The sequence below is a fragment of the Loa loa genome (assembly GCF_000183805.2).
Source record: "Loa loa unplaced genomic scaffold supercont3.7, whole genome shotgun sequence".
NCBI classification, from domain to species: domain Eukaryota; kingdom Metazoa; phylum Nematoda; class Chromadorea; order Rhabditida; family Onchocercidae; genus Loa; species Loa loa.
Window position 1 is genome coordinate 410,490 of NW_018108187.1, and position 27,613 is coordinate 438,102.

General features: G+C 35.0%; 5 protein-coding genes across 5 annotated transcripts in view; 2 read left to right on the top strand and 3 right to left on the bottom strand.

Annotated features, from left to right (window-relative positions):
* Nucleotides 1-74: 74 nt before the first annotated feature.
* Nucleotides 75-4,038, bottom strand: LOAG_03637 (hypothetical protein; the record flags this gene model as incomplete). The annotated part of the gene is made up of 9 exons (XM_020446380.1): nucleotides 75-229; nucleotides 778-889; nucleotides 1,439-1,537; nucleotides 1,839-1,974; nucleotides 2,191-2,336; nucleotides 2,547-2,668; nucleotides 3,122-3,281; nucleotides 3,531-3,672; nucleotides 3,941-4,038. 9 exons carry the CDS (start codon nucleotides 4,036-4,038, stop codon nucleotides 75-77), a joined length of 1,170 nt encoding a protein of 389 aa, XP_020303270.1.
* Nucleotides 4,039-8,331: 4,293 nt separating this feature from the next.
* On the top strand, nucleotides 8,332-11,634 carry LOAG_03638 (serine/threonine-protein phosphatase 2A catalytic subunit alpha isoform). Its single transcript, XM_003139175.2, has 6 exons — nucleotides 8,332-8,508; nucleotides 9,412-9,621; nucleotides 9,724-9,786; nucleotides 9,926-10,127; nucleotides 10,272-10,432; nucleotides 10,905-11,634. The coding sequence occupies exons 1-6, from the start codon at nucleotides 8,353-8,355 to the stop codon at nucleotides 11,094-11,096; spliced, it is 984 nt and encodes a 327-aa protein (XP_003139223.1). The 5' UTR covers nucleotides 8,332-8,352; the 3' UTR covers nucleotides 11,097-11,634.
* Nucleotides 11,635-12,668: 1,034 nt separating this feature from the next.
* Nucleotides 12,669-14,499, bottom strand: LOAG_03639 (small GTPase). The gene is made up of 5 exons (XM_003139176.2): nucleotides 14,301-14,499; nucleotides 13,800-13,875; nucleotides 13,548-13,704; nucleotides 13,246-13,406; nucleotides 12,669-13,059 (listed from the first exon to the last, which is right to left on the bottom strand). The coding sequence occupies exons 1-5, from the start codon at nucleotides 14,417-14,419 to the stop codon at nucleotides 12,985-12,987; spliced, it is 588 nt and encodes a 195-aa protein (XP_003139224.1). The 5' UTR covers nucleotides 14,420-14,499; the 3' UTR covers nucleotides 12,669-12,984.
* Nucleotides 14,500-18,069: 3,570 nt separating this feature from the next.
* LOAG_03640 (hypothetical protein) lies at nucleotides 18,070-19,454 on the top strand (the record flags this gene model as incomplete). Its single annotated transcript, XM_003139177.1, has 4 exons — nucleotides 18,070-18,201; nucleotides 18,314-18,402; nucleotides 19,073-19,224; nucleotides 19,366-19,454. The coding sequence occupies 4 exons, from the start codon at nucleotides 18,070-18,072 to the stop codon at nucleotides 19,452-19,454; spliced, it is 462 nt and encodes a 153-aa protein (XP_003139225.1).
* Nucleotides 19,455-20,275: 821 nt separating this feature from the next.
* Nucleotides 20,276-27,613, bottom strand: part of LOAG_03641 (hypothetical protein) — a 7,881-nt gene continuing 543 nt past the window's right edge. Inside the window, exons 2-16 of the mRNA XM_020446381.1 lie at nucleotides 26,685-26,874; nucleotides 26,490-26,589; nucleotides 26,260-26,334; nucleotides 25,989-26,061; nucleotides 25,595-25,745; nucleotides 25,285-25,424; nucleotides 24,785-25,013; nucleotides 24,477-24,535; nucleotides 23,970-24,070; nucleotides 23,444-23,634; nucleotides 22,926-23,070; nucleotides 22,293-22,565; nucleotides 21,777-22,144; nucleotides 21,301-21,387; nucleotides 20,276-20,625 (exon numbers count right to left, since the gene is read on the bottom strand). Of these exons, the coding sequence (XP_020303271.1) occupies nucleotides 20,456-20,625; nucleotides 21,301-21,387; nucleotides 21,777-22,144; nucleotides 22,293-22,565; nucleotides 22,926-23,070; nucleotides 23,444-23,634; nucleotides 23,970-24,070; nucleotides 24,477-24,535; nucleotides 24,785-25,013; nucleotides 25,285-25,424; nucleotides 25,595-25,745; nucleotides 25,989-26,061; nucleotides 26,260-26,334; nucleotides 26,490-26,589; nucleotides 26,685-26,844 (2,322 nt within the window). The 5' untranslated portion in view covers nucleotides 26,845-26,874 and the 3' untranslated portion in view covers nucleotides 20,276-20,455. The remainder of the gene's footprint in view (nucleotides 20,626-21,300; nucleotides 21,388-21,776; nucleotides 22,145-22,292; nucleotides 22,566-22,925; nucleotides 23,071-23,443; nucleotides 23,635-23,969; nucleotides 24,071-24,476; nucleotides 24,536-24,784; nucleotides 25,014-25,284; nucleotides 25,425-25,594; nucleotides 25,746-25,988; nucleotides 26,062-26,259; nucleotides 26,335-26,489; nucleotides 26,590-26,684; nucleotides 26,875-27,613) is intronic.

Here is a 27,613-nt window from a genome sequence, read left to right on the forward strand (position 1 = left end):
GATGGCCATATGCTTGTCACAAGTAAATGTCCATCCTGAATCGATAATCGAACACTTCCAGACTCTTTTCAATGTCAACCGCATAGTCCAAAGCTGAGCAATTCAGCATAGTATACAACAACCGGTGAAAGTTGAATCGAACGTAATCCCCCAGTGTGGGAAAGAATCATAAGCCATAGAGCAGCTGAAAACTGCAAAGCAGATGAATTGATGTAATCCCATCTGAAGTCTGGAAGCAGGAAGGATAAGCATTTCATGCCAGATTTCATGAACTCATCGAAAATTGTTAGGAACAAGGTAAACTGCCATCAGATCTTCGTAATGCAGTCATCATCACTCTATCCAAGAAGGAAGGAGAAAAGCGGAACTACTCAACTCTGCTCCTCACTGCTAGAAAAATTCATGCAAGAATACTTTTGAGCATATTAGTTCTAACTATCGCAAAAGAGCTTTTATCTGAAAGCCAATGTGATTTCAAAGCCGACAGAAGTAAAAAACAGACATGGTATTTATTCTGAGATAACTGTAAGAGAAGAGTAGGGAACAGATAAAGGACTCTACGTGACATTCGTTGACCTCACCAAAACTTTCGACAGAAACAGTGAGCAGAAAAGGCTTGTGACAGATCTTGGAACAATTAGGAAGTCCTAAGCTCCTTAAAATGATTACATGAGACGAACGCGGTCAAGTCAGATATGGTGATGCATTCTCTGAGCCTTTTCCAATAATTAATGGTGTAAAACAAGGTTGCGTCCTTGTACTAACTTCATTCACAACCTTTTTCAGCATGATGCTCTAAAGAGCCACGGCACACCTTGACCAGAAAAATGGCATTTACATCCGATGTGAGGCTATTTAACCTAAGGCAATTGAAGTCCATACCAAGACCCTAAATCACCATATTGAGAACCGCTTCTTGCCGACGATACCGCTTACATAAAAGCAATACTTGAGCGCTTAACATTCTGCCTTGCAGAGGCTGTAGAACTTTTTGGGTTGGAAGTCAGCTTGAAGAAGACAGAAATTTCCTACAAGCCTACACCACAAGAAAATTGCCATCATTTTCACATCATCAGTTCAACTATTTAGGAAGCATTATTTCCTTGGATCGACAAAGAGAGGCAAATACAGCTTTCGAAAAGCTCTAGTGTAATGAACACTGAAGAGAAGTACAAAGATTAATGTATATAAATTTATATGGGTCTGAATCATGGGTCATCTCCCGTCACATTCTACGACTCCTTGAATATTTCACCGGCACTGCCCGCACAATTGTAATATCCACTGGTCTGACTAAGTGACTAAATGTTAATGTTTTGACAGGCAGGGGTCACTAATATCCAGGCCATGTTGCTAAGGACGCAACTATATTGGACAGGACATGTCTCCAGAATGGAGGATCACCGCTTCTCTAAAACTGTGCCCCGGTTTAACTTACCACCGGTTTCCGCAACAGAAGAGCCCGAAAGGGAAGATACAGGACTCTCTGAAACAATACCCCAGCTTTGGCCAAATAGACTACCGACAGCTGTTCACCCTAACATGGAGATACACCATCCTGCTTTTTTTGAGAACATACGCAGTATCATCTTCAATGAGAAAAGACAACGCAGAAAAACCGTGGTTCGCAAGTATTGCCTAAGAAGACTTTCCGGTGAGCTTTTTGCAACCGGACCTGCCTATCCCGCGTTGCCCTTTCAGCAATCAATGCGTTTGCAGCAAACATGAGTAATAGCCCTTCTCAAATCTTTGTTCGCTAAGCTCAGCCAATATACATATATTATTTATTTATACTGATTTAATAGTGCAAAATTTAACCGCTTCAATAGCTCGTTAACAGTTTGATGAATCAGCATGGTGACATCATAATTGGTGATTTCGAATTCTGTTCCAATATTATAAATTTCACCAATTCTGCCTATTTCACATACACGTCTGATTGCATCTGTACAATCATCTACATAGATCCAGCTCCTACAACTCTCGTTTCATTATCAACTGTAGGGATAGTTGTAAGGAATGAGATTTATAGAACCATGTGATTCCAGAAGGTTCTAAATTTTTTTGGAGTTTTTCCATTGATTACACAGAATATACAGATAGATTGAAATCTCCATGAAATTACCAGTTAAACGGATAACAGAACAAGTATAAGAGTTTGAGTCGATTTTTTTGAAGAAAAATTCAAACCTTGTGTGCATTCCATCACCCATTAGTGGATACGGTTTTCCTTCCACTGCCAACGATATAAATTTTGGAATTAGTTTCGATAGAGTTTGTTTTGGCCCATAAATATTGTTAATGCGAACCATTACAAACGGTATTTTGTAGGAGTGCTACAAACATTGTTTCTTTCATATGAATGAAAATATGGATGTGTAGACCGTAATCCTCAAAACAACCGAATGCCGAAACGTGAAGACCATGAGGGATTCAAAGGGAAAAGTTTTTCCCTCTTCCATGAATATTTGCCATTAAATTGATCGATACAAATGTTCCAATGTTTCTAGTGCTTGTATAGTATTCATAAATGGAACTAGCTTTACCCAGTAAGCTTTAAGAATCATCTCGCAACATGCTTTACTAGCCGAGTAGGGATTCGTCGGATTAAGCAATGAGTATTCCACTTTTGGTGTGCTTCCCTCTTCTGATTCACCGTAAACTTCATCTGAACAAAAATTTAATAGACTTACACAGTTCTTCGGCATTGTTTATGAAGTCAAATATTTTCGGATCACACGTACGTCAAAAGAAAATTTTGAAGGCAAATATTTTTGGATCATGACATACGTCAAAGGAAAGTTTTAGAGGCAAATATAGTTTTATCTGAACCTCTTTACTTAAATTACGTAACATTTGCAGATCAAAAAGCAAGCATTTAAATGGAATGAATTTGTTAACAAATCGGATATGCGTAAAGTCATATCTACTGACGGAGTTATATTGAGTGACTAAGTGTTGAAACTTGGAAGAATGTTCAATTGCATTGGAAAAGTACAATTCAGTGAAAATGGAATAAAAGATGGATGCAGTAAAACCTTGACTGATAGTGAATGTTAAGCATTAAAAGCTTCAACTGTATTATATCTAATGTTATACATTTTTAAAACTTGAAATGAACCAGTGCTGATATGTAGAAGTCGCTTTATGCCATTGTATCGAAGTGCAGCCGCTTCCAGCAACACTGTCGTTGACATTACATTTTCTTCAATGGTACCAATCCGGTCAATATATGATTCATCCACATGTGTCACTGCGGCAAAATGTACGATTGTATCGATCTGAAGGATATAAGTGTTGATTTTCTGTAAATAAAGGTAGGATATCATTTGCATGGAAGTGTAAAACTTTGATACTTTTTAACGTTAAGACCATGATACAAAATAACACAGTAGCAATTTACCAAAAAGTATTTAAATTACACATCAGAGTTTGCCACACATTGTTGAAGAATGACGGATTGGCGGATGAACAAACTGGTCTTTTTACGTGCTCAAACGTGTCACAATGTCATAACAGGACACAATCACCTGATAATCTCGGAGCAAACAGAGCAGTAAATCAATATCTCTAACTGTTCCTTTAAAAAATTTGTAACGATTTGACTGTCGAACCTCAGCAGCAACATTTGTTTCCCGAATTCCATATGTCAATTTATCGATGTTAACAAATCTAAAACGATTTTTCTATTTACATGATGCATCTCTGTATATCCACTCATTATGCTTTAAGGGTGCCACAGGAATAGGGAGCCAAAATCATCTACCAGCTTAGTATTCAAATGTATACTAGTTCGTAATTATATTCTGCATTAAGCTCTTGGCTTTGGTTCATGTATGAATCAACAATGAAATAAAGATATTTTTCTTTTCAATTCTAGATTTAATATAAAAGTGAATTCGAAAAGCAAGCTGTCTTTAGTTGGGAATTATTCTTTTACCTTGTCATGTGCCATTTTTGAAACACAGAATTGATGAAATTAGAGCCAATAAATCCACAGCCACCAGTTACCAAAACTGAATACGGTTGATACGACATTTGTCTGCACTGCTTCTTATTCTTTTATTTTTTTTAATTTACATAATCAGGCTTTAAAACTTTACAAAGTGCTCTGCAGAAAAATATTGCAAGCACGTAAAATCTTCCCAGAATCTAATCGAATTACTTCATCATGTTTTGAAAGGTTTGGACAGATTGTACGCTGACATACGTGTCTTCGTAAATTCAGTAAACTGGGAAGATAATCACGAAGTTTGCTAACTTTTGTATGAACAAACAATATGGATAAAGATGCTCAGAATAACTATGCCCGATTTATTCGTCAAAATAAAAATCGAGATGATCTGCTCTGTTCGGGAAAGCAAAAACACAAACAAGAAGATAAATAAAGTTTAAAAACAGTTAGATTAATAGTATCGAAATAAATCAATTAAACACACAAATTATAATGTACGAGCAAATAAGATCTAATTGAAGGAGAAATAAATGGGGAATCTTACTCTTGAAAAATCTTACTCTAATCCTTCCGCTGACCTATTTTCGAGCTATCACTCAGCTGCTCTTATTTGCGAGCATTTCCAACTCGGGGACCATTATAATTGCACGGAATCAGTTTCATTCCAACAACTTAAATGTATAATTATAATTTTCATATTTGGAGACTCCCAATCAGAAACGTAAATGCAAGCACGCTAAAATATGATTCTGTCACCAAATAAAACGAGAGGTCACTATAACACACGAGTTATGATAGGTGGCTCAACGCTAATCATGAAGTAAGATACTTGTTAAGTGAAACAAATTTAATGAAAAGCATTAAGGCAAATCATTGACGGTAACGAAACAGTGCAGCAAGTTGATTTTCCAAACGAAACTTGCATCCCATTCAGAGTTCGCTATCACTTGTTCTAATTTCTACTTTGAATTCAATTTTAGGATCGTATTATCAATATGGAAACTTGCAAATAAGTACGATCGAGTTAGGGTTCCTCTTGTTGAATACAACACCATAGATAAATCATAAATTTCAGGATATGATGCATACGATTTCATTCTTCACTTGATCTTTATTATGGGTTTATATCATTCACAATACAGACAAAGCATCTTAAACAGGGTGTCTCAGTAACATATAATAATTCGCAGTTTCTTAACGCTGAAATAGCAACTAAAAGGGAGGAGTGACCTGTTTTTTATATTTCACAAAAAGAAAATTCGATTTGCAAATACCTGAAAGTTTTGCAAACAAATTGTTTATGAAAAAAAAATTTTGTAAATTAAATATTGCTATTGCAGATATAAAACACTTTCAATCAAGTTGCAACTTCTTAGTTTATTCATCTGAAGCATTTTTTTTGGTGTAATAAATGGACAGAAATGTTCACATAACACAGTTATCATTTGCATGATACAAAATCGTTATCAGAATGAGTTTTAAAAAAACGCACGAACTTCTTTCTTATGGTTACTGTGCAATATACTGACAAGGAAATCATTCATTTAAAACTAACTTTCTCAGAAAGACTTATACTCACACAGAAAAAAAAACTACTGGTAAAGTTTATTCGTAGAATATTTAAGACAACTCTGCTGATTACTTCAATTCCATCTTTTCTTATAGATAAATTTGAGTGGAATAAATATGTCACATTTATTTCTTAATCTCCTTTTTTGTATTTTTCTCAAAATAACACAAAAAAAAACCAGCAGAATGGGTTTATATCATCAATTTGAGGAAATGACAACTAATTTAGAAAATACTTCATGTTAACTCCTCATCTTATGCAACTATATTTTTGTGTCAAATAATTAGTTACTTAGGTATCTTTTTTATCTTGCATGACTTATCAAGTCATGAACTACGACTGTTCACTCTAGTAGCATGGAAAAAAATATCGACAATTTTCCAACTCTCCATTTAAATAATATATATTTCCACGAACACTCCCTTGTCGTAGAGACAAAGCTTGGGTGCCCTGATGAGTTACAAGCTATGCTGGTAGTGACAAATGCCTCAGCTAGGATCTCCTGTGCTAGACAGGTTTTAACTGAAGGGTCAGACAAGGTGTGTTCCGGATAGACTCGTTAGCCATCAGGTAATTATTCTAGAAAAAAGGCAACTCAATTCCAAAAAAAGATGAACCACATTTAACTCTTACGATCATCCATCTAGGAGGCGACAACCCAACTAAATTTATGGATTGAGAACTTCGCTGTCACCAAGCTCGTTAGGTCCTGGCAGATTAGCCGTAGGAGTAAACAGGCAATTCCGCGCATGCTGTGCCTCATTTGAGAAAGTCACTGCACAAGCTCGAAGGATAGACCCAAATTTGTAGCGTTTGCAGCAAACGTGGATAAAGCTCTTTCCAAACTTTCGTTTGTAGTCATAATGATGATTTCTTTCTATTGCTAAAAGCCTTGCAACGAATCAAACCGAAATCACATGAGATTTGGCAGTGGACGTAAAGTAATCACTTTGCACTCAGCTTTTCTAAGATAATCTGTACGAGATATGCTTAAGCTTTCCGAAATCATTTGCTGATTGGTTCTGAAAGCTCCCAACAACTGTATAAAATCTTTGCTTCCTCTTCCTAAAATCAATTTTGTTCAACAAAACCGGAAAAACCAGTCGCTCAACCAGTTTTCCCGTATGTATGCAACTCTTTTAAGAAATTACACTAATAAAATTCGAACTTCATAAAACAAGTCCATCACACGTAATAAGATAGTTTTACAAACTTTTTCATCCCATTTCTTCTTTTGGATTTCGTACAAAAATTCCCACATCCAGGCAGTCATAGAGAGCGAAACTGATACACAAATCGATTAGCTAGGGTAAGAACCACCTTCACATGAGATATTTCGGTATATGACAGACAGCCAACCAAAACCTTATGAGGTGGATAGAATCCTTTCCATCCAATTCTTGTAACCGAATTGAAAGCAATTACAATCTCTATGACTGGGCAAATTTTCTGTCCTTTCGTCACTTAGTAATAATTGGTGTAAAGCATTGCTAAAGTAATTCATAGCAGTCATCCTATCGAGATGGATTTCACCGGAGTATGATTACTTCTACTCATTCATCCTGTCTTAGGTCTTGCCCGACTTGATTATCTGAGAACTCCTAATGCAATCCACTTGAATACTCCACTTCAGTGCACGTACACGTACGTGACCAGCAAATCCTCATGTCGAACCTACTACACACCAATTAGATGGCACCTAACAAATTACGCGACCAGAATTGTTGCCGCATCCTACGACGAACATGCAGCTGTTGAAGCACTATAGTTAGGCAGGTAACGCATTGATTGGCGTTAATGCCTGTATTGGCGGGAGGGTTTTGTGATCGACGGTACTGCTGTGCGATAATTGTGAGAGTCAAGGCCTATCTGTTCAGTTGATATCGTAGATTAAGGTTTAATGCCGAGGATAGGCTGTGTTTACTGTTTAGAGAGTAACTTTGGTGATACTGCTGGCAGACTAGTAGCATGGAAATTAGCTATAACTGACGATAAATTTGGAGTAAATTTTAGCGAAGATAATGAAAGGACAGGACTGGATAAACGATATTCAGATAATATATTTCCTAGGTTACCATCTGATTCATTCAGCATTCTTTTTTCCTAAGAAAGAGAAATTTCGAGTAACGTCTTTGTAAAAATGATAAATGACATACTGGTAAACCTGTCGATTTTATTTACATTTGTCCACCCATGGTGGTCATTTTTTTCCGTTTGAAAGAAAGCAGGAGGTATGAATCATGCTGGGTTTTCAAGTCTTTATTACTGCTTGCTTTTCGTTCACTACAACATTGATGTTTTGAATATGGTAAGCCTAGGTTCAGCCTTCTCGATTCTGTTCAGACTTAAATCATACACTTCCTTCCTTCTACCGAACGTTTTACTCTCCTTTTGGGACGCGTCCAGGATGTATTGAATATTTCTCACTACCTGATAGGAGATGACATTACCATTAGCAGATGGTTTGCATTGGTTTATTTCATCATATTTTTATTCAAAATTTCATCATCTCTTTCATGCTTGAGCATTCCCTTTCCTTCTTGCCAGAAATTCAGATAAAAGATGAAATATTTCATAAGAATGAAATTGTGTGCTTATTGATTATTTTAAGGAAGCTACTCAGCTGGTTGGTTGTTGGTTAAAAGGTACAATATATTCTTGTTAGGGCATCGCGGTAATTTAACGTTATGTTAGGAAGAATTTAATCTTAAATAGGAATTTGAGGGAATTGTCGATCGATGGCTCTGTTGTTAATCACGAGTATATTTCTTTCACCCTAATTCTTTCATTTATCAGTTCCAGATTATTTCAGGTGGCTAAGAAAAATATGGACTCATCTCCCAAGAATGCGGCAGCAACTCCATCGGCATCCGCTGGTGATGCAACACAGCGGTCTCAGTTAAAGGAACTGGACCAGTGGATCGAGCAGCTCTACAACTGTGAGCAACTTTCTGAGAATCAAGTGAAAATTTTATGTGATAAGGTCATTTTTTTTTTTTTTTCATCGAACAAATCAAATGGAATATGAGATTGCCAGAATATGAATCGTTCTTTCCATGAAAAAGATATTATCCATCCTGTTTTTAATTTCTAACTGGTCGTAATGGCCATCCGGACATTGGATCAAATTAATAATTTTCCATCTCCGTCAGGGTTATCAAGAATGCATAAAGCGCTGGCTTACAGATTGAACTCTCAGTAAGACCATTTCTAGCAGTGTATGATAATATACCGGATGTAATAAGTCCTTAATTTTCCGGCAAATAGCCTTCTTTTCTTCTTTTCATATTGCGCAACATTTTCCCGTCACATCCAGTTATGGGGTATGATATTTTTTGTGATTTTCTTACATTAGATCCCCACTTCTACGCTTTACATTTCTTTGATGTCTCAAATGATAAAACGACATTGTATCTCGTGTTGGTGGTCCTGTGTCTTTAGACCTGAGAAAGTTTTTAATCTTTAATTGACATTTGAGTAAATCTTAACAAGATTGAGGTTATTTTATTATTTCCCGGAGATCTTGGCCGCTGTAATTTTGGTACTTATAATGGTACTTTTTGATTGGATTATTATTTTGCTTCTGCAGATAGTAATTCCATGATTTTAGTTTCATCCGTAATTTTGCAAGAGCTTTTTGTTAGATGATGGCATAAATCAGGTTGAAGTTAATATAAATGTTCAATATCTCTTTATACTAATATTTTGAGATGTTTTGACGGCAGGTATTATGAGCGTACTCAAATCCGAATACATTTTTTGATAAGATTACGCCTCAAGCAGAAGACCGGTGGCTAAAGCTCTTATTTTTACTGGTAGGCTCACTATAAGTATTGTAGTATACTGCATTAATATTTAAATGTCTAACAGAAACTTTGCAATTTAGGCGAAAGAAATATTGCAAACAGAATCAAATGTCCAGGAGGTGAAGTGTCCGGTGACTGTTTGTGGGGACGTTCATGGACAATTTCATGATTTGTTGGAACTCTTCAAAATGGGTGGCAAAGCTCCAGATACTAATTACCTTTTTATGGGAGATTATGTCGACAGAGGGTACCATTCCGTCGAAACAGTCACATTGCTAGTTTGTTTGAAGGTTTTTTTCTTTTTTTTGCTAACAAATGGTTACATTTTCATTGAATTCTCTGTGATTTGAACTGAATTTCACTGCCTCCACTATGATTTTATTATCTTTTAGGTGCGTTATAAAGAACGTGTTACTATTCTACGAGGCAACCATGAGTCACGGCAGATTACTCAGGTATTTCAGTTGTAAGAAATTTTCTCGTTTGGTAATTCTTGTGAAATTTTTTCTGGAGCTGTGCTGGAAAAAATTTGTCTGTGATCTGTGACAGATGCTAATGCTAAATTGTTTCACTTCAAGAAAAAGCTGCTTTTAGGTCTATGGTTTCTACGATGAATGCTTACGTAAGTATGGCAATTCTAATGTGTGGAAATATTTTACGGATCTGTTTGATTATCTTCCTCTGACAGCATTGGTTGATGGGCAGATATTTTGCTTACATGGTGGTCTTTCGCCGTCCATCGATAGTCTCGATCATATTCGTTCGCTTGATAGGCTTCAGGAAGTACCACATGAAGGTGATTTCTTTTCAAAATTTATTCAATTTTCGATGGCCCAAAGTTGGGACTGCATAAACACTTATTTTTGGATTCTGTGATCTAGATTTTCTTTGATGGCTTTTGCATATTATACAAGAAATTTTTGTAAGCAATTTTTTACAGGGCCGATGTGTGATTTGCTGTGGTCAGATCCTGATGATCGTGGAGGTTGGGGTATTTCACCACGAGGAGCTGGTTATACATTTGGACAAGATATATCAGAAACTTTCAATCATGGTAATGGTCTCACACTAATTTCCAGAGCTCATCAGCTTGTCATGGAGGTACTCTTTAATTATTATGGGTTAAATTACGTTTTTAGCTAGCACCACATAATTACGTTTTTAACCACATAATTACGGCTAAATTACGTTTTTAGCTAATACCACATAAACTTTGTAGTACTTTGTGCGCGATTTTAAGAAAACTTAGGAGCCCTTAAGCACCCTTTCAGTTAGACGATTCAATTTCAGGGTTGAAAATTCGAGTTGAGACATTCAGGGAGGTGGATTTATAAAGACTTAAGATATGATGCATGAGAAATGCAGTTTTTCCGATTATTTTAAGCTTTATGAAATGCGCTACTAGTTATGTTTCTGCGTCACTCTTATTCTTTAATATTTAATCGGGGTACTTATTATTAACTTATTCATTTACTGGTTTGATTTCCCTTGTTCGGTGCCCATTCTGCTGTCATTCAATCTCATCATTCACGAAAATTTTTTGGTACAAAACTTATATATTATAAATTCGCAGGGTTATAACTGGAGTCACGACCGTAATGTTGTAACAGTTTTTTCTGCACCGAATTACTGTTATCGTTGTGCAAATCAGGCGGCCATGGTTGAATTGGATGATGAACTGCGATACTCATTCTTGCAATTTGATCCGGCTCCAAGAAAAACAGAAACAAATGTCGTCCGACAAACTCCTGACTACTTCCTCTAACTAATTAGAGATTTTTTTGCAGTATGAGCTTTTTGGCTGTATCTATTCTCTTTCTGAGGTAAGAAATATTTCACGAAGCAAAGATTTTTGAAGGATATGTATGTTTCTGTTCGATTGTGGCAGGAAAGTCTTCCGGTCCCTTCCATTTCTTCCTATCCTTTTACTTGGATTTGAGAAAATTTGAGGTGGTACGGTTAATTTGCGACTGCTCAACCTTCAAACTTATTATAAATGCAGTTAGATTATGAATGCAATATTAAGCATTTGGTCTTTGAAATCGCAGTCCTAAGTTTTCAGCCACTTCTCATCGGGATGTTCCCGTAATGGAAGTCGTTTGTTGCGGTTCTCTTACACGAACTTAATTAAACTGTCTTTCTTATTTCAAGCAGTAATCTGTGTACTTTGGGTGCATTTTGTATTCGATGAAATAAATCAAAGCATCATATGTGCTGCAATTCTTTCCTCAGATAAATTTTAACTATGAATCCTTCTGGTCACTGGGCAAACAAATTCCAACCAGTCAGCAAACAAAAGAGCAGTCTTTGTTTCAGCTGATTTTCAATAATCAAGAATGGGAATCTCACTGCGTTGCTACCTGAAACGGGAATAACAGTTTATATGTTATTGATAGATGCCATATGATTTCTTCTGCATCTCATCTTAAAAACTAAGGAAAAAGTGCCGGATCATCTGATTCAAGAGAATAGTAGCCAATTTCTGCAAAAAGTTATAGAAGTCAGTGAATGGTTAAAAGATCCATATTTACTATCAGTACATGAAAATACAAAATATTACCATATATAACTGTAAATGCAAATTGCAACAATCTGCATCTAACTGTAATTAGTAACAAGACTGTTTACAAAAATAGATGGAATTCTGCACAACAAGATAACAGTATAAAAAATTAAATGAAAGTCTGAATATCAAAGGAAAAGGATTAGTTGAAGTAACAAAATTTTAACCGAGCAACGGCATTCTAGATCAATCCACACATTTCATGCTTGTAATGCTTTAGGCATGTGAAATATCGGAATACTGAGAAACCAAAGAAACCAAAATTTTTAAACGATACATATGATTGCACAAAACGGTTTAATCCACAATTATGGACCTAAGGCAACGTTTAATAGCGAGTAATATCACTGCAATAACGTTGATATAAGATCGAGTGATTCCGGGTAAATAGTGCTATTATTGCTAAAAGTTAATTATTTAAGATTAATTATTTAAGAATAATTGATCTGCCGGTAGAATGAAGGCGTTTAAAAGGAGCATAAAAACGAAATGAGAAAATAAAGTAAACTGTGTGCGAAAGATAATCGATGTCATAAAGCACAGCGCAACCTTGCGAAGAAACGGAAACACGTTTTTAAGTAGCTCAAAAAAAAATACTGGCAGTAAAAATCATAAGTAAGAAAATGCAATTGCTATAGAAAAAAACTTTATTTGACACGAACCAAGGTTCTTATAAAATAAATAGTAATTTACTTAAATTATGGTTGAAATATGGCTACCCTAGAACATGCTTAATGATATTCAAGATGCTTTAAGTAAAAACAAGTAAAGCGTCAAAAATGCAACTAAAGGCAGCAGCATGAAGAAATATACCTCCACAGTTATTAACCTAACGTAGAGAAAAGGATATACTCTTCCCTAACTAAGCGAAATTTGAAAAGCATGGTCAAAGGCAAAACAGAGAGAAAAATACAAGTGGTAAGGCATATGAAAAAAAAGGAAAATCTGTGGGGTGATTAACAAAACCTGACACCGAATCTGAATCTAAGTTGAATTGTTAAAATTGCGCCATTTTTTCAAACCATTGATTTGCAGACTTACTGAACGTACTTTTGAGTTTCGTGTGAAGTGCATAGAAAAAAAATGAATACTACAGAACCGCACAATTCTTGTTTTTACCAGTTGGTTTTGGTGCTATCACTGCTCGAACTGCTTCTTCAAACACCTGAAATACTTAACTCTTACGAAATCAAAGAACTAAAAGAGGTGGTACTATCCTTCCAAAGGTCTTTGTTTTCTGTATTCCAAACACTACAGAACTTCGTCTTGAGAACTTCGTCTCGGTACCAACATGGCAGTGGATAAACTATTCATTAATTAAAGCAGGACAGAAAAATAATAATTAACTCACTGCTTTCAGACCCTGCTGCGTCAAGGCACTACATTCAAGATATTTGACTGCTCTGATTCGCTTTGCAACTTTTTGTCCCTGGCTTTTGGTGACCGGCTGTTTACCATCGGCATTCAGTTGCCTTAAAGTCTCAGGATCGTCCCGTAAATCTAACTTCGTTCCTGAAAACTAAATCTGTCTCCTTTTGCGGAAAACAAACGGAACGTGTGAATCGATCTATGGCAACTTGCATCATTTTTGAGCTTACATTTCAGACTTTATTGCGCGCCACACCTTGCAATTCATATATAATTAATGTCAACCTATCAACAGAATTGGTGCATCCGGACAGTTATGTCGTATTTCTGGTATCCATTTAGTCAACACATTATCAAAAGAAACTGGAGCTACTATGCTGAAGCATAACACAAAGACATCAGTTTGTGGATAGCTCAATGGTCGGAGACGGTCGTAATCTTCCTGAAAATATTATTATCCTCAGAGTTTATCACAAAAATAGTACAAACTAAAAGAAAATCGCTTCAAAGAACAACATAAATGAAATAATGAATTACTTGTCCAGCAGTATCCCATAAACCTAAATTAACAGGATGTCCGTCAACTGTCATCTGCGCCGAAAAGTTATCGAAGCTGAAAAAGTTTGTTTATTAAAATTAATGCCAAGTGCTTTTTTTTTTAGTAAAAATATGAATGTGCTCATAATCATAATGGTTTACTGATTCATACTGTTGCCATTTTACTCGTTGTCTCTCTCTTCATCGGATAGTCACCGTTGGAGAAAATTAAAATAAACAAGCTTTCCAACAAACCATGGCTTATTAAAATATGAAGTAAGGTCTAACAGTTCAAACCATTTACAAAATTGTCTACCAACATCCAAATATCCTGAGAAGTCCCATTCGCAATAATGAGAATTTACTTTTAAAATAACTGGAAAATAAGACTATTTTCCTCATAACTCATATGATATGCATACTGAAACAGAAATATCTGGAATCTCTCGCGATGTACAGTAGGCAAAAAAAGATGGATTTATATATAATGAGAAAGCTAACACAGTAGGAACATATTCTACTGGAAACGAATCGGTCGTATATGATATTAACATGCATGTTTTACCAACGGTACCATCACCAACCACAACACATTTGATTTGGCGTGAGGGTGCAGACATTAACGAAAAACAATTGATACCGGACTGTCGCCGTTTCCGGATAAAACATGCAATCCAGTCCAAAGGAGTACTTCCTAAAAAATATTCTCAAAAATGTCGGATATATGGAATTGCTGATGAGGAATTGATAACATTTCAAAAATGACAGTCACTGGCATGACTGGCACCATCCTCTGCATCCAACTCTCCTCTAACCACAAACTTACCCATCCACAACCACAAAGTCTACAGATCTCTGATCTGCCTTAACCGCTCCAACCAGTACAGTCGAGCTAACATATCGCTGCAAAATGCAGCAAACATTTCAGTCTCGCTATGAAAAACTAGATTTTATTAGTTGGAACTAGTGGTCACTCAATGAATTATCAAGTTGGTACCATAGAGCTGTTCGAATGCTTACTGACAATCATTACAACACAATTATGTAAGGAAAGAATCAAAAGGTGGTGACACGATTTATTTGTCATGATGGTGCAGTCATCAGAAAAGACAAAAATTTGTGGGAACTGTGTTTGTTTCCACTTACCACTTGACCTACTCAAAGTTACAAAAGCGGTTGGTATTGCTGAATAGTTCAGAAAATTAGCATTCTAAATTTAAGCTTTTTAAAACATTCCTTTTTACAAATCATGTCTATTTCATAAAATGTCTCAAAAATATTCAATGTTTAGTATAAGATAATAGATGCATGAAGGGAAACTGCAGCAATAAAAAAAGCCACAAATAAATGATTTGGCAATTGCTAATAGTCAATCACTTGTCGTTCCCTATTTTCTTCTTATACATTCTACTATTGTTTAAAGTCTAGTACAAGGTAATTTGAATGTTAGCGTGACTGGTATATTAGTATTTAATCAATTGAATCATTTATCATCATTTTCATACGAATATTGTTCATTAACGACTAAACATAGCGTAAGTGAACGATAAATGTTGAAATCTTTCTCACTTAACTGTAATTTTGCAAGCTTTTTAGATAAAGTTCCCAAATTTTAAATCTAGAGACTTTGAACTTTCTAAAATTCCTAAGTTATTCATGATGATATGTTGCAGAAAACATAAAAGTTTAGGTAATAATATTTTACATCGGTGATGGACCTCTTTAAAGAAATAAAGTATAGACGAGCAATGGGATGGAAATTGCTATATAATAAATAAGAATAGGGATGATTAACTAAATTCCGGTTTCACAGAAAAAAATTATAACCGAATGAATGTTTTGAATTCGAGTAAGTACATCACTGAACTAAGACTAAAGTGCCAAATACCATTGGGGAAAATTATCCTCCCTGATACTGTATTATCAATTAAATAATTACTTTGCTGAAAAAGGACGGACAATACCTCAATAAACTCATCGTTCCGGAAAATATCATAACTACCACAAAAGCGAACATTATTGGTCATAGGGTATATTATATATTATAAATACAATACATTTAAGTCAACTAAATCATAAAAGGAAAGCTTTAAAGTCTAAAAATAACTTCGAAAAAAGATGAAAAGTTTGAGCAGAGCCAGTAGAAATCCAATTATTAGCTTGTCGTCAGATGATTCTCATCAAACACTAATTATTTACACTGCGTAGAATACAACGGCACCTAATCGGTAGGTGGCCTAATTTCATTTCACGTACATTAAAGTATTAAATAAATAATTGATGTAAAAAATAAATTATCTCCCCAAATTAAAAGTGCTCTAAGTAAGTAAGCAAAACCAAGAAGTTAGCTGGATCACCAAAAATATGCTGCGAAAGATCGCTAAGCTTATCATACATTTCTCATTCTCTATGACATTCCAAGCTATTGAGCATAAATTTAAACCAGAGCATTGTCTTCAGGAAGTCTCAGATTCACAACATTTTTAATAATCGATCTTCTTTGCTTATTTCATGGGTGTTGCAGTTCCTTTACTTTAATTAATTGTTATTCGATGATTGTCATTGTAGTAGTAGTGTGGAACAGAAAAATAGCTGCTAGAAATCAGTGGTCATCAAGCTTTTTTTATCGTTTGGTAATCAAAGTATCCACAAATTACACTTGGAAAATTATGAAATTTTACCAGAACTACGAGTTTAAAATGCTTAACTTACTTTCATAAAACAAGAAATTGATTGTAATGAAAACTTATCACAGCCAGCATTTCCTTCTCATCTTCCTTTCATGAAGAGAAGAATTATGGGAAAAAAAGACTAAGGAAGTCAGTCTAATAAAAACTGGGTTCTGATTCACAACAATAAGAGATCGAAAGTGGAAGGACAGAAAGGGCAATAGAGAGAAAATATTGAAGATTATGAAAATCAGCAAATTTCTGGATTCCTCTTTTGAAAAAAATAGAGAAATGAATAGGTTGTCAATTTGCAAGGAAGACTAAAAAAAATAAATGATTGATAATGAGATGTGATAAGTTTACAACAAAAAATTAACAGAAAACACAAAATTCAGAAGTAAGAATAACTACACAGATGAGAAGAAAATATTGGATACTGTCTCCATTTAATATTACTGATACTATCACTGATGCTGTCTCCAATTAACAGATATTCTGTCTCAATTTAATGACAAATTTCACCATACCAGTCATAACTATTTTCGATGATTCAACGATAGTTTTAAATGTGCATAAAAAAATGCATTTTTATTACCATCCATCAATATGTAGCATATTTATTATCTAGCACATATATGAAATGATTCCATCAACACAAAGAGAAAGAGAAAAGCATAAATAATGAAAAATACTGAAAAAAAATCACATTTATTCTTGTAAACGTTTGGATCAAATCAACCAATCGGTCGTTTCAAAGTATGCTTCAGTCATTTTCCTACAGTTCTTGTACATTGATGAGAATACTATATGAGATTAATTAATAAGTGAAAATCAAATATATCTTGCGCATACAATTTAATTAAATTATCAAGTACTTAACTGAAAAAATTAACCAGTTTATATTGTTGATCAATAAAACGTTCAGTCATTTTTTGTATAAAATTTTTAAAGGCATGTCAGAAGAGCATTCCAATGCAACACTTCGACTAAAAAAGTGCATTTATGTTAGTTGTAATAATTTAATTTTAAGTATGCAATATTTTTACTTAGAAATAAATGAAAAATAGGGAAAGCGAAATGAAGCCTAAGTTATGTATCCGTGACGAAATCATTGATTGACCCTGAAATATTTTAAGTAAATGACAATAAAAGTAGCCGGGCGATAGAATAAAAAAAATTGAGATTTGTTAACAAATTAAAAGGGATGGATGTCAAGGTTGGATGGAAACAATAAAATTAGCATCATTTTGAAAAGTGACAGGATCATTAATTATTTTTTCTTAAATTGAAAATTTAATACATATCAATGTTTCGAAATTACCTTACATAATACACTAGGAATAATGCTGCAACTAATTAGATATTTATGATTATTAGATGTATACATAAGAAGTGAAGGTTGGTAGCAATGAAGCTTCTTTTTGATATATGATTACATCCCGTAATTTCAAAGGAATTCAGAAACTTTTAAATTGAATTAGCGAGTTGCAGAAATATCAATAAGTTTAATTACGGATATTGATAAGTTTATTTTCACTAGAAAAATTTTTTTAAACTATATTTTCATTTCCTGAAATATCAGCAAGTTTTTTTTATAACAGATGCCACCCCAGAAAAGTTTGATAGCCGAACTGCTGAGAAAACAAGCAAAACCGGAGCAGGTGGAACGCGAACCATCTGTCGGTCCACATGAACAGGAGAGTTCTTATTATAACCTTGATCTGCACGTTGGTGTAAGTCTTGAGCCTTTAATTCATTAAATCAACCTTTAATTCATTACACCATTAAACCAGATATTACAGAAACTAGAAGGAAGACCGAAGGCAGTGATTTCATAGATTATAGGATGACGTTCGATTGTCGCAGTCAACCATTGCCACTTTTTCAAGTACCAGTGATCAGTTCTCCCCAATCTCTACGGGGAACATTCAAAAGTAATGTTTGAGACTTTTAAGAATTAATTACGGTCCAGAAGGTAATTTTATCCTTAAAAACATCAGTCATAACAAGATACCTCGTTGTTCCTATTCTTGAATATTGTCAAACCATTTTTATTCAAAAAAAAAGTTGATGTAGATTCGAGATCATAGCTATGAGCAAAAAATTTATTTACCGGGATATTCCGACTTCAAGAATTCCAGAATAGCAACTTTTAATTCTAACACTCTGACAAACTATCAATGGAATTCATACGAAAGGTTCAAATTTCAAAAATTTTTACAATACTAGACTTGAAAAACTGGATTACTTCTCTCGAATATTCACTGCTTCCCAATGGGTACCTTTATGGTCATTCTGAATTAAATTATTGTGTATAAACTAATCTGAACTGAAGCTGTAACAAAAATATTTGGCAAAAAAAAATGAAACAGAACAGTTTGGCCATCGATATGACAACTTCTTCCGAAAAATAAGTTGTGCTGAATGATATGTCTAACCGACCAATTAATGAGTGGGACAATTTGTTCACGAGCAACTAAAATGCAAAATTTAATCTCCCAGGTGCAAAGAGAAGGGCATTGGGAACGGGTGGTTCCGCAAGTAGAGAGAACGAGTTTTCAGTGGCTTCAAACTGTTTAATAAGTGTAACACTTTTTAATTCAGGAATACTTATCAGTGTCCACTGAGTAACATAGATACGAAATCCCACGAGTTCCCGGAACTCAGTGATTCCGGTTCTGCCGAGCTACCCACTGGTGGTTCTTATGATTCATTAAATTCGCACAATGCATTCGAAATTTTTGCATGGAATCAAAGTAATTTTTCCCAGTGAAGAAATGAAGAATCCAAGATTATCCAATGCCTGACGTAATGTTATATTAAACACCTGATCCCATTCAGCACCTTCCTTTTATCAATATGTATTTGCAATTTTAAAATAAGTATTCTGATTCCAGAGAAGAAATGGGGGAATCCCGAGGGAACAACCATGCTTGGAACTGTAAGCGAATATTGCTACTGCTCAAGCAATAACCAGCCTTATTAATTTTACGTATTTTCAAAATGCATCGCTGTGAATTCTAAATAAAAAACCCGCTACCAAATTTAACAAAATAGCCAAGTACCACATCTCTGCGGATGTAAGCAGACACACATATGTAAGCAGACACACATCGCAAAAGCGCGAGTTTCGAAAGGTAGAAAAACACCGAAGTCTTCCGTAGCAATTCCAGTATCAAGAAGAGGTTTAGAATTAGAACAGTACTTTAAAAGGAAAATTATCCACGTTACAGACCTATCATTCCAACACCTGAATTTCCAAAAGGAATTTATGGGACAAAAGTTTTTACTGATACTGTTGATAAACATATATACAATGGGAATCATGTCTACAGAAAAGCTCATTCATTATAGGAAATTAGCTAGATAAGGCCTCTTTGAGTGAAATTCAATTCAGGTATGCATATATATGAACAGTTAAATTTAGCATGTGTGTAAGCACAAATGTAAGCAATGTCATTAGACATCCATAAGATTTATAAGAAAAAATATACAGTGCACTAGACGAAACATCATAAATTAATTTTTAAACAAACTATTTCAAAATGACGTTATTAAACTTCCAAACCACTACTTTGGAAACTGATACCAATAATAACCTAAAAACAAATAATGACTTACTGGCGCTTGTCTTCTGGATAGTCACCAATTCCAATCAGTTTGGTTAAAAAAGTCCATACAACACTAAACTATATCATCAGCTTCTCTACTTTGGTTTGTTCTTTCAAAGTGTAAAACAAAATTGGGATATTCGATACCTAAACTTAATTAATTCCTAAGTGGAAAAAAATAAATTCAAACTCCAAAGGCCGCACATGACGTGACAAAACCATTCGTCAAGAAACCGAATCGACATAAACAATATTCAATTATTTCATCACGATGATCAACATTAATACAATAAAAATTCAGAGTACAAATAGTTCCACAACTTGAAATCTATAAATATAGTGTGTAAAAGAGCAATAAAGTCGATGATAACTAATGTCATTGAATACAATGTGATGCAGTGACATAATTAATCACATTTTGCCCTTCTTGATGAATTAGACCATTGGCATATTGTTCCGGCACCAAATGACTGGCACGATTAAGATTTCCATCCTGATTCTCTGCACGATAACTAACAATCATGGGAACTTCCTCGTTGATAGCACCTGAAATAAACCAATAAAAAGAGATAAAACTAGTTTTTCATGAATTTTCTGGAGATTTCGACAAATTTTAAAACTCTGACCAAATAATAAATTATATATAAGATTGCTTTGCTGGTATGATCTCGGTATCCCTATTAATAGAAAAATGATTGCTTAAAAATGACTGCTTATTTGTTGTGAGAAAGATTGCTTATTTTCAGAATATGTCAGTGCCTAGTCATACGGTCTATGTTGATAGTCCGATGCTTATTTTCAGAATATATCAGTGCCTATTTATACAGTCTGTGTTGACAGTCTGACTCTGGATTGTTTTGAATGGAGCACGAACAAAAGGATATTCGTCCTTATCACATCGAAAAAATATCACTGAAGGAAATATGGCACAAAACTGAAGCATATGGTCAAAAACTAACGTTGCTGAAGTTGTGCTACTTGCACATTAATTGGATTATTATCATAACCGGGTAGGGGAAGCAACAACTCGTCACATTCCAAACGAACTGGAATTGCAGAAGCAACAGTGACTTCGCGGATAGGTTGTCATAAAAACCAAAAATTTTCGGAATAACCTCATACTAACATCAATATACCAATTATATTCATGTGACGAATGAATGAAACAGTCATGCTTGTAATACAATTACATAAATTGGTAAGGCAACAGGTAAGAAATACCTTGTGATGCAGTCTCAACTGGATTTGCTGCAACTACTGACCTATCCATATCTGTTCCACGTTTCTGCTCCACTGTTCCATCGTTACCTGAATAAAATTACAAAATTATCTGTACGAAATTAAATAATTAGAAACTGAAGATATTAAAACTAGTAAGAACTTAAGCTTTCATTTTCATGATTTTCCGAGGATTCGTCACGTTGATGATTCAATTGCTGGAATGGTTCCATATAAAACGCAATTTTTTTTTTTTTAAAGCGAACTTTTGTCACGTTATCACCGTTAATGACGGAAAAAAAAGTTGAAGACAGTGGGAAAACCATAGTTGCCATAGTTGGCAACATGAAGGAAATTTGAAAGTTATATATGCATATATATATATATGACAATTTTCTTATTTTGAGAGCAACAAACAGTTTCATTATTTTGTGAATAAAATAAACAAAGCCGCTTCTGTTTAGGAAGAGAAATAAAACCTTGTGTTATGGAATTAACAGCTACGATGGTGTCTAGATCGGTTTGCTGCATCTCCAGATTACCACTATCAATGTGTTTTAAGTGCGTATTGGTTACGAGGGAGGTGTTATCATCAAGTGTTGTAGCAGGAACGGTATGTGTACGCTGTGTTGCTGCTGCAACTACGGATGATGATGGTAAGGTACGACGGGTTACTCGAGGTGCTGGATGAACAGTTAGCTGCTGCTGCTGCTGTACAGAACACGAATTCTCTCCTGTCATCTCGGTTGAATTTATAAAAGGCGTGACTGAAGTCGAAAATCCTTGGCGCTGATTTGTGACTGAAAAGCGTGATGTACTGGATAGAACGACCGGTCGAGGTGGCGGTCTGAAAATAAAGAGTTCTATAGTGATGAGTGAATTTCTCCACTGCTCTGAAAAACGGTTTTTAAAAATCTAACAAAATTTAACTAGTTCTTTTTAATAAGATCAAATTGGAACATTTCATGAATTAAAAATATCTGAAATATTATAACCTTCTAACGGTACGATACTGTTGTGGTTGACCAAATGCAGCAGCCTGAGCAACTAAACGCTGAATTTCACTCGAAGTTATTGTTTGTGGCTGTAAATGGCAAGCAGATGATGTACTCGGTCCAGATGATATAGTGTAGGAGGAACGCGGCGAATTCGACGGTAATGAACGCATGAATCCAACAACAGTATTTGGATTGCCGTAATAAGGTCGAGTTGGATTATTGTAGGTTGATACTATTGGTGATGCATAAAAACGCTGTCCACTGGACGACCTACAGAATAAAGCATTACGTAAGAAAACACAATACAATGCTCCAACAAAGGAAGCTTTCTAGACTATAATGATTGTTGCTAAGAATTTCAAGAGAGTAACATAAAGCAATGCTAGCTTGGTATTTCACCTGCAAATATATGCAACAAGATATTCGTTCTCAGATCTTTTCTATTCTGAGGATGTTTTGACATTGAAAATAAGATTACTAAAGCTGGCATAGCACCTTCTGCTCGCGAAAAAAAAATCTAGCATTTCTGCTAATATTTCTTACGATACAAACATGGCGTAGGTCCTCAACACAAATATGGTGTGGATTTTCAGTTACAATAGTTAAAATTATTTACAATACTCGTCAAACCTTATGTACGCTCGCTGTACTGGCTGCTGTATCCTATATACATTCTGGGCGTTAGATAGATGTCGATGGAAAGTAGAACTTCCATCTAAGACTGCAGGTTCATTCCCTCCGGACGACAGTGTTCGGGTACGCTTTATCACCACACCTAGATAAAATTCAATATTTTGCTCCTTAATATTGATTATTATAGCAAATTTTACCAAACACTTAATTGTACTTAATGTGTCTAAGTTAGATAACTTCATACAGAAATTTTCCCGCAGATAAAGATTAGACCCCACGCCTTTAGTATGCAGTTGTTTAAGAGACTGAACTGTAGGACATCTAGATTTAATAAGCCTATCTCGGTTACGCTGCCCACAAAGAAAAAGTCAAAACCTAAATATTCCTACTGCTCTTCCTTTGTAGCTCAAGCACAAGTCGGTGCATTATTACTAAATCGATATCTTGTCAAATCTACATTGCATTCCTTACAAACGCATTTATAACAAGACAAACATTTCATTATATGTTTAAACCTGAGGTGAACAGATGAGGGACTTGATGAAATCTCCCGGAACTGTTTGCGGTGGAACTTGTGGGTATGTTACGAAACGCTGGCAGTGCTGTCGTATGAGAGGAGTGAGTACCGATGACTGACGTATTGCTTGGCAATGACGATGTAGAGGTGAAACTTGAGATGCCTGGTGGCGATGCCTGTCTTGGTGGCCTAGAATAACAGAGATGCCAAAAGTGAGTGAAAATGAAGGACATAATTTGTCATTTTCAAAATACCTGTAACAATTCGGGAAATAAATCTTCAATTTTTAACCTTAAATCCTAAATCAGCCTTCAATTTAATTTCCGGCCAAATAACTTTATCAACTGTTAATGATATGGTTAACAAGAATATCAATATTTTGCAGAAATTTACCACATTACTAGTCTAGATTGCAGTGAAATGAACCTAAAATCAAAACCCAAAATACAATCCCAGGGATAATTTGAACTCAACACAATCGTCATGAAATCACGGTTAAAAAATACGTCTCACGCTAAGCATACCGTCGATCAGGATTCCCGCGAATGGGTTTAGTTTTTTGTCCTGGAGCTGGCGATTGGAATCTGAATGGTAGTACCCGCGCACATGTGGCAGATAAATCGCGCTAAACAAAAAAGATTTTCAAACCATACTGTAGAAAAGAAAATTAAAAAGATGTAAAAACCATGAAAAAATAAAGTTTCAAAATTAGGGAAACATAAGAGAAAACAGGAGGAGAAAATGAGCAGATGAAATTCAGTTTCGTTGAGATACAGCTTCATCTCTGAGTTATGCTTATTCTTGGAAGAACTTAATATTTTCTTTAACTTTACCCACGTCAATGAAATTTCGAACATTTGTTATCCGAAAAATAAATTATATGTATCAGATCCATTTACCTATTCTTGTCTCTCTCACTTTCCAATAACATTCTCGGGAAAAGGAAAATATCCTAACACTACGAAGGAAGGATATTTAGTGGATCTTTACTTTTCGACCAAACACTGAAAAGTGAATGTCACCTGTCTTACCCGCCGTTTTTTCGGTTTTACGTATTCTCCAGCGATCTGTGAATCGAAATCTTCATCATCTGCAACTAACATTATCCAGTTTTGAGGTAAGGTTCTTTGAGTTTCAAAAGAAAATTCATGATTTAAGAATTAAGATGTATTCGACGTTCTGTTTTTTATCGACTTCTTTTCTTTAGGAAAGTGTAGATACACAGCTGTTACGGAAAAAGCAAATGAGAACCGAAACAAGAAAGAAGCTTTAATTTGAAGTAAAATACCAAAACATATATTATGCAAAAAAAAATAAATAAATAAAATTCCGAAACAACCTTGAGCACCACACTTCGATACAAAAGCTTGATCAGCGGAAGTAATAATTGGAGTTGAACTGGAACTCGAAGATGGGCAGGATGTCGTCAATTCAAGGGAACTTGGACGTGCTGTACTTGTTGATGGTGTCATGTCATAATAAAGCGCCGTTTTTTGGTTTGAATTACCAACATATAATTCCTCTGCACTCTGAGTTATTCTTGTGAACTGCTGAGTTTCATCGAATGGCTAAAAAATTTGTTTATATGTATAGTAAGAATTACGACTAATCAAAATGAAGATATAATTTTGTTTCTTAATCAAAAACATTGGCAAAATCTCGAAAAAATAGATTATACTATCTTATACTAAAATACTTGTAGCTGTTAGCAGCCTAGACTGATGATGAAAACAATGTTAACTACATTTACAGCATGAAAAACTGAAAAATAATTACATCTGCTTGATAGCAAAAAGTTTGAGGTTCTAAGTGAATTACATCAAATGCAAAATTAATAACCAATGTTTCAGTTTTGATGAGACCAGAGTTTACGCGAGAAGTTCGTGTACTGCTCTCATCTTCACCAGAATGCAGCGTATCAATACGTCCTTCATAATCGTTTTCCGTCTCACGGAGTAATAAGCGCAATCTTTCTGGGACTATAACAGACATTTACATTTCGAAAAGGACAAAAGAAGTTTATAAATGTAAATGAAAGTAAAATTCAATTGAGCGGTTTCGTAATGAAGGAATCATGTCTTTGTAATCTAGCATATTCTCAATTAATAAAGTGTATACAAAACGATAAGCTAGTATTATAATAACTTACCGTATGGAGCTTTGGGTAGTGCAATCATTTCATGCAGTGCGATATTTGCATCGCGCAGCCTTTCATTATGTGTCTTCGCAAGTCTCAGCAAATCATTTGCAATATTTTGGTCTATATCACTGTCATCAGCAATATCCTCTTGAATGGGAATCTCAAAATAATAAGTAATAATGAAAAGATAATAAGATAATAAAGAAATGATAAGAAATAATAAAATAAAATAATAACGACGATTCTGTTTGTCGAATAATACCAATCATATGTTTTACAAAGTCAATGTGACACATATATGCATTCAGAGGGTAGATTTATGATTTATGGGCATGAAATTAAAGCGGAATCAAAGTATTTCGAGAGAAAATTATATGTCCTATGTTTACCAATTTAAACTCACTTCGTCATAATGTGGTATTGGATCCAAGCCTTCAATTCCCCACTGTGCATATGTATCATACGATGGACTCAAACTATAAAAAGAATTTTCGAAGCAAGACATAATTACGAAACAGTAGAATTCCTTTCTTCCGTTATAAATTCAATCGAAATTGAAAAACACACTAACTAAATATCCTTCCACCCTCACAAAAGACAAGCCAACAAGAAAAAAATGAGCATTCTTAATTTATTCTACAAATAACGATAAATTCAAAAGATCAAAGATATACGTTTGCGCTATTTTCGTCAACACTTCATCACTAGCTGCTTGTCGTATTTCAGCATGATAAGATTCATCAGATATGCTATAAAATTATTTCTTTAACCAAACATTCATAAAAAGGAAAACTGTGTATTGCACCATAGCTCTACATGCACATACCATCACGGACTACGCAATACCATGAAATAATCGGCCAATAATTAAGCTCGATAAGCTCGATAAAGTATCAAAACGTACAATAAAGCTGTTTTCAGATGCTGCAGTAATACGCTTTTATAATTATTCAGCATTCCTTGAGCACGAAAAGCGGAAACAACCGCTGAGAAAGCATCCTTTTCTGAAATCTAACATATCAGTCACTTTGATACTTTATTTGCAACCAATCAATGAAAGCATGTGTACTGATACATCACAATATATATCAAAACCTACCGAGTACACGTAGCATATAGCTACAGTCTTCCTCATCATAAGTATCATGCCTCACCGCCTTTTTGGTAAGTTTTTCATCCACAGTAATAGTATGCTTCTTTTCCCGATCATTAGTTGCTGTATTGATCCTTGAAGACATTGGCGATTCTTGCTGATCCATTATCACAGCATTTCGTAATCCCTAGCGATCCTGAAAGGAATGGTAAGTCTTATTTTAAAGGATGAATGTTAGAAAAGGATGAACGAACGTTATCTCATTTCTGAAATTCCTTATTCATCGAACAATTTTGTCTAAAAACACAGACTGACGGTGGACATAAACCGACGGAATCGGTTCGGGTAAGATTAGTAGTTCAGTAAAAATATAATGAATGGAAGAAACTTGGAAAAGGAACTACCCCATTAGAGCATTACAGAACTGTCTAACGACTGAGGTACGCTTTATAAAAATGCTGAGTGATTCCAAAATGCATTTCAACTTCCATTTCTGCTCTTATTTTTTCTGCTTCTTACAGAAAGGAATTGTAGAATGTGAAGAACAACTAACGTCAAATAATATGTCCGGTGCAGGAAAGAGAGTTGACCCAGTGAGTCTGCTTCATACCCATCCCTCTTTATTTATTCCTTACATTAGTAATCCTCTCCCCTTTTTTCTAAGTTCTGGAATAATGAAAGGAATAATAGAGTAAGGTAAAGTTAACAAAAGAGAAAGTGAATCACAGCTTTCAAAAACTGGCAACAATTCTCAAATTCCACTTTTTTTCCCTCTCATACCGACTGCTAGCTCTCAAATGGACTCAAGAAAAGGACAACTGATAAAAGCGTAAACAATAAGAACATGGTAAGTAATTCATGCATCCATTCAAAAAAGACGGTTGGGACAGATGGTGGAGGGAAGGGTGCGCAAGCGCATATCTCTCCCTCCCTCT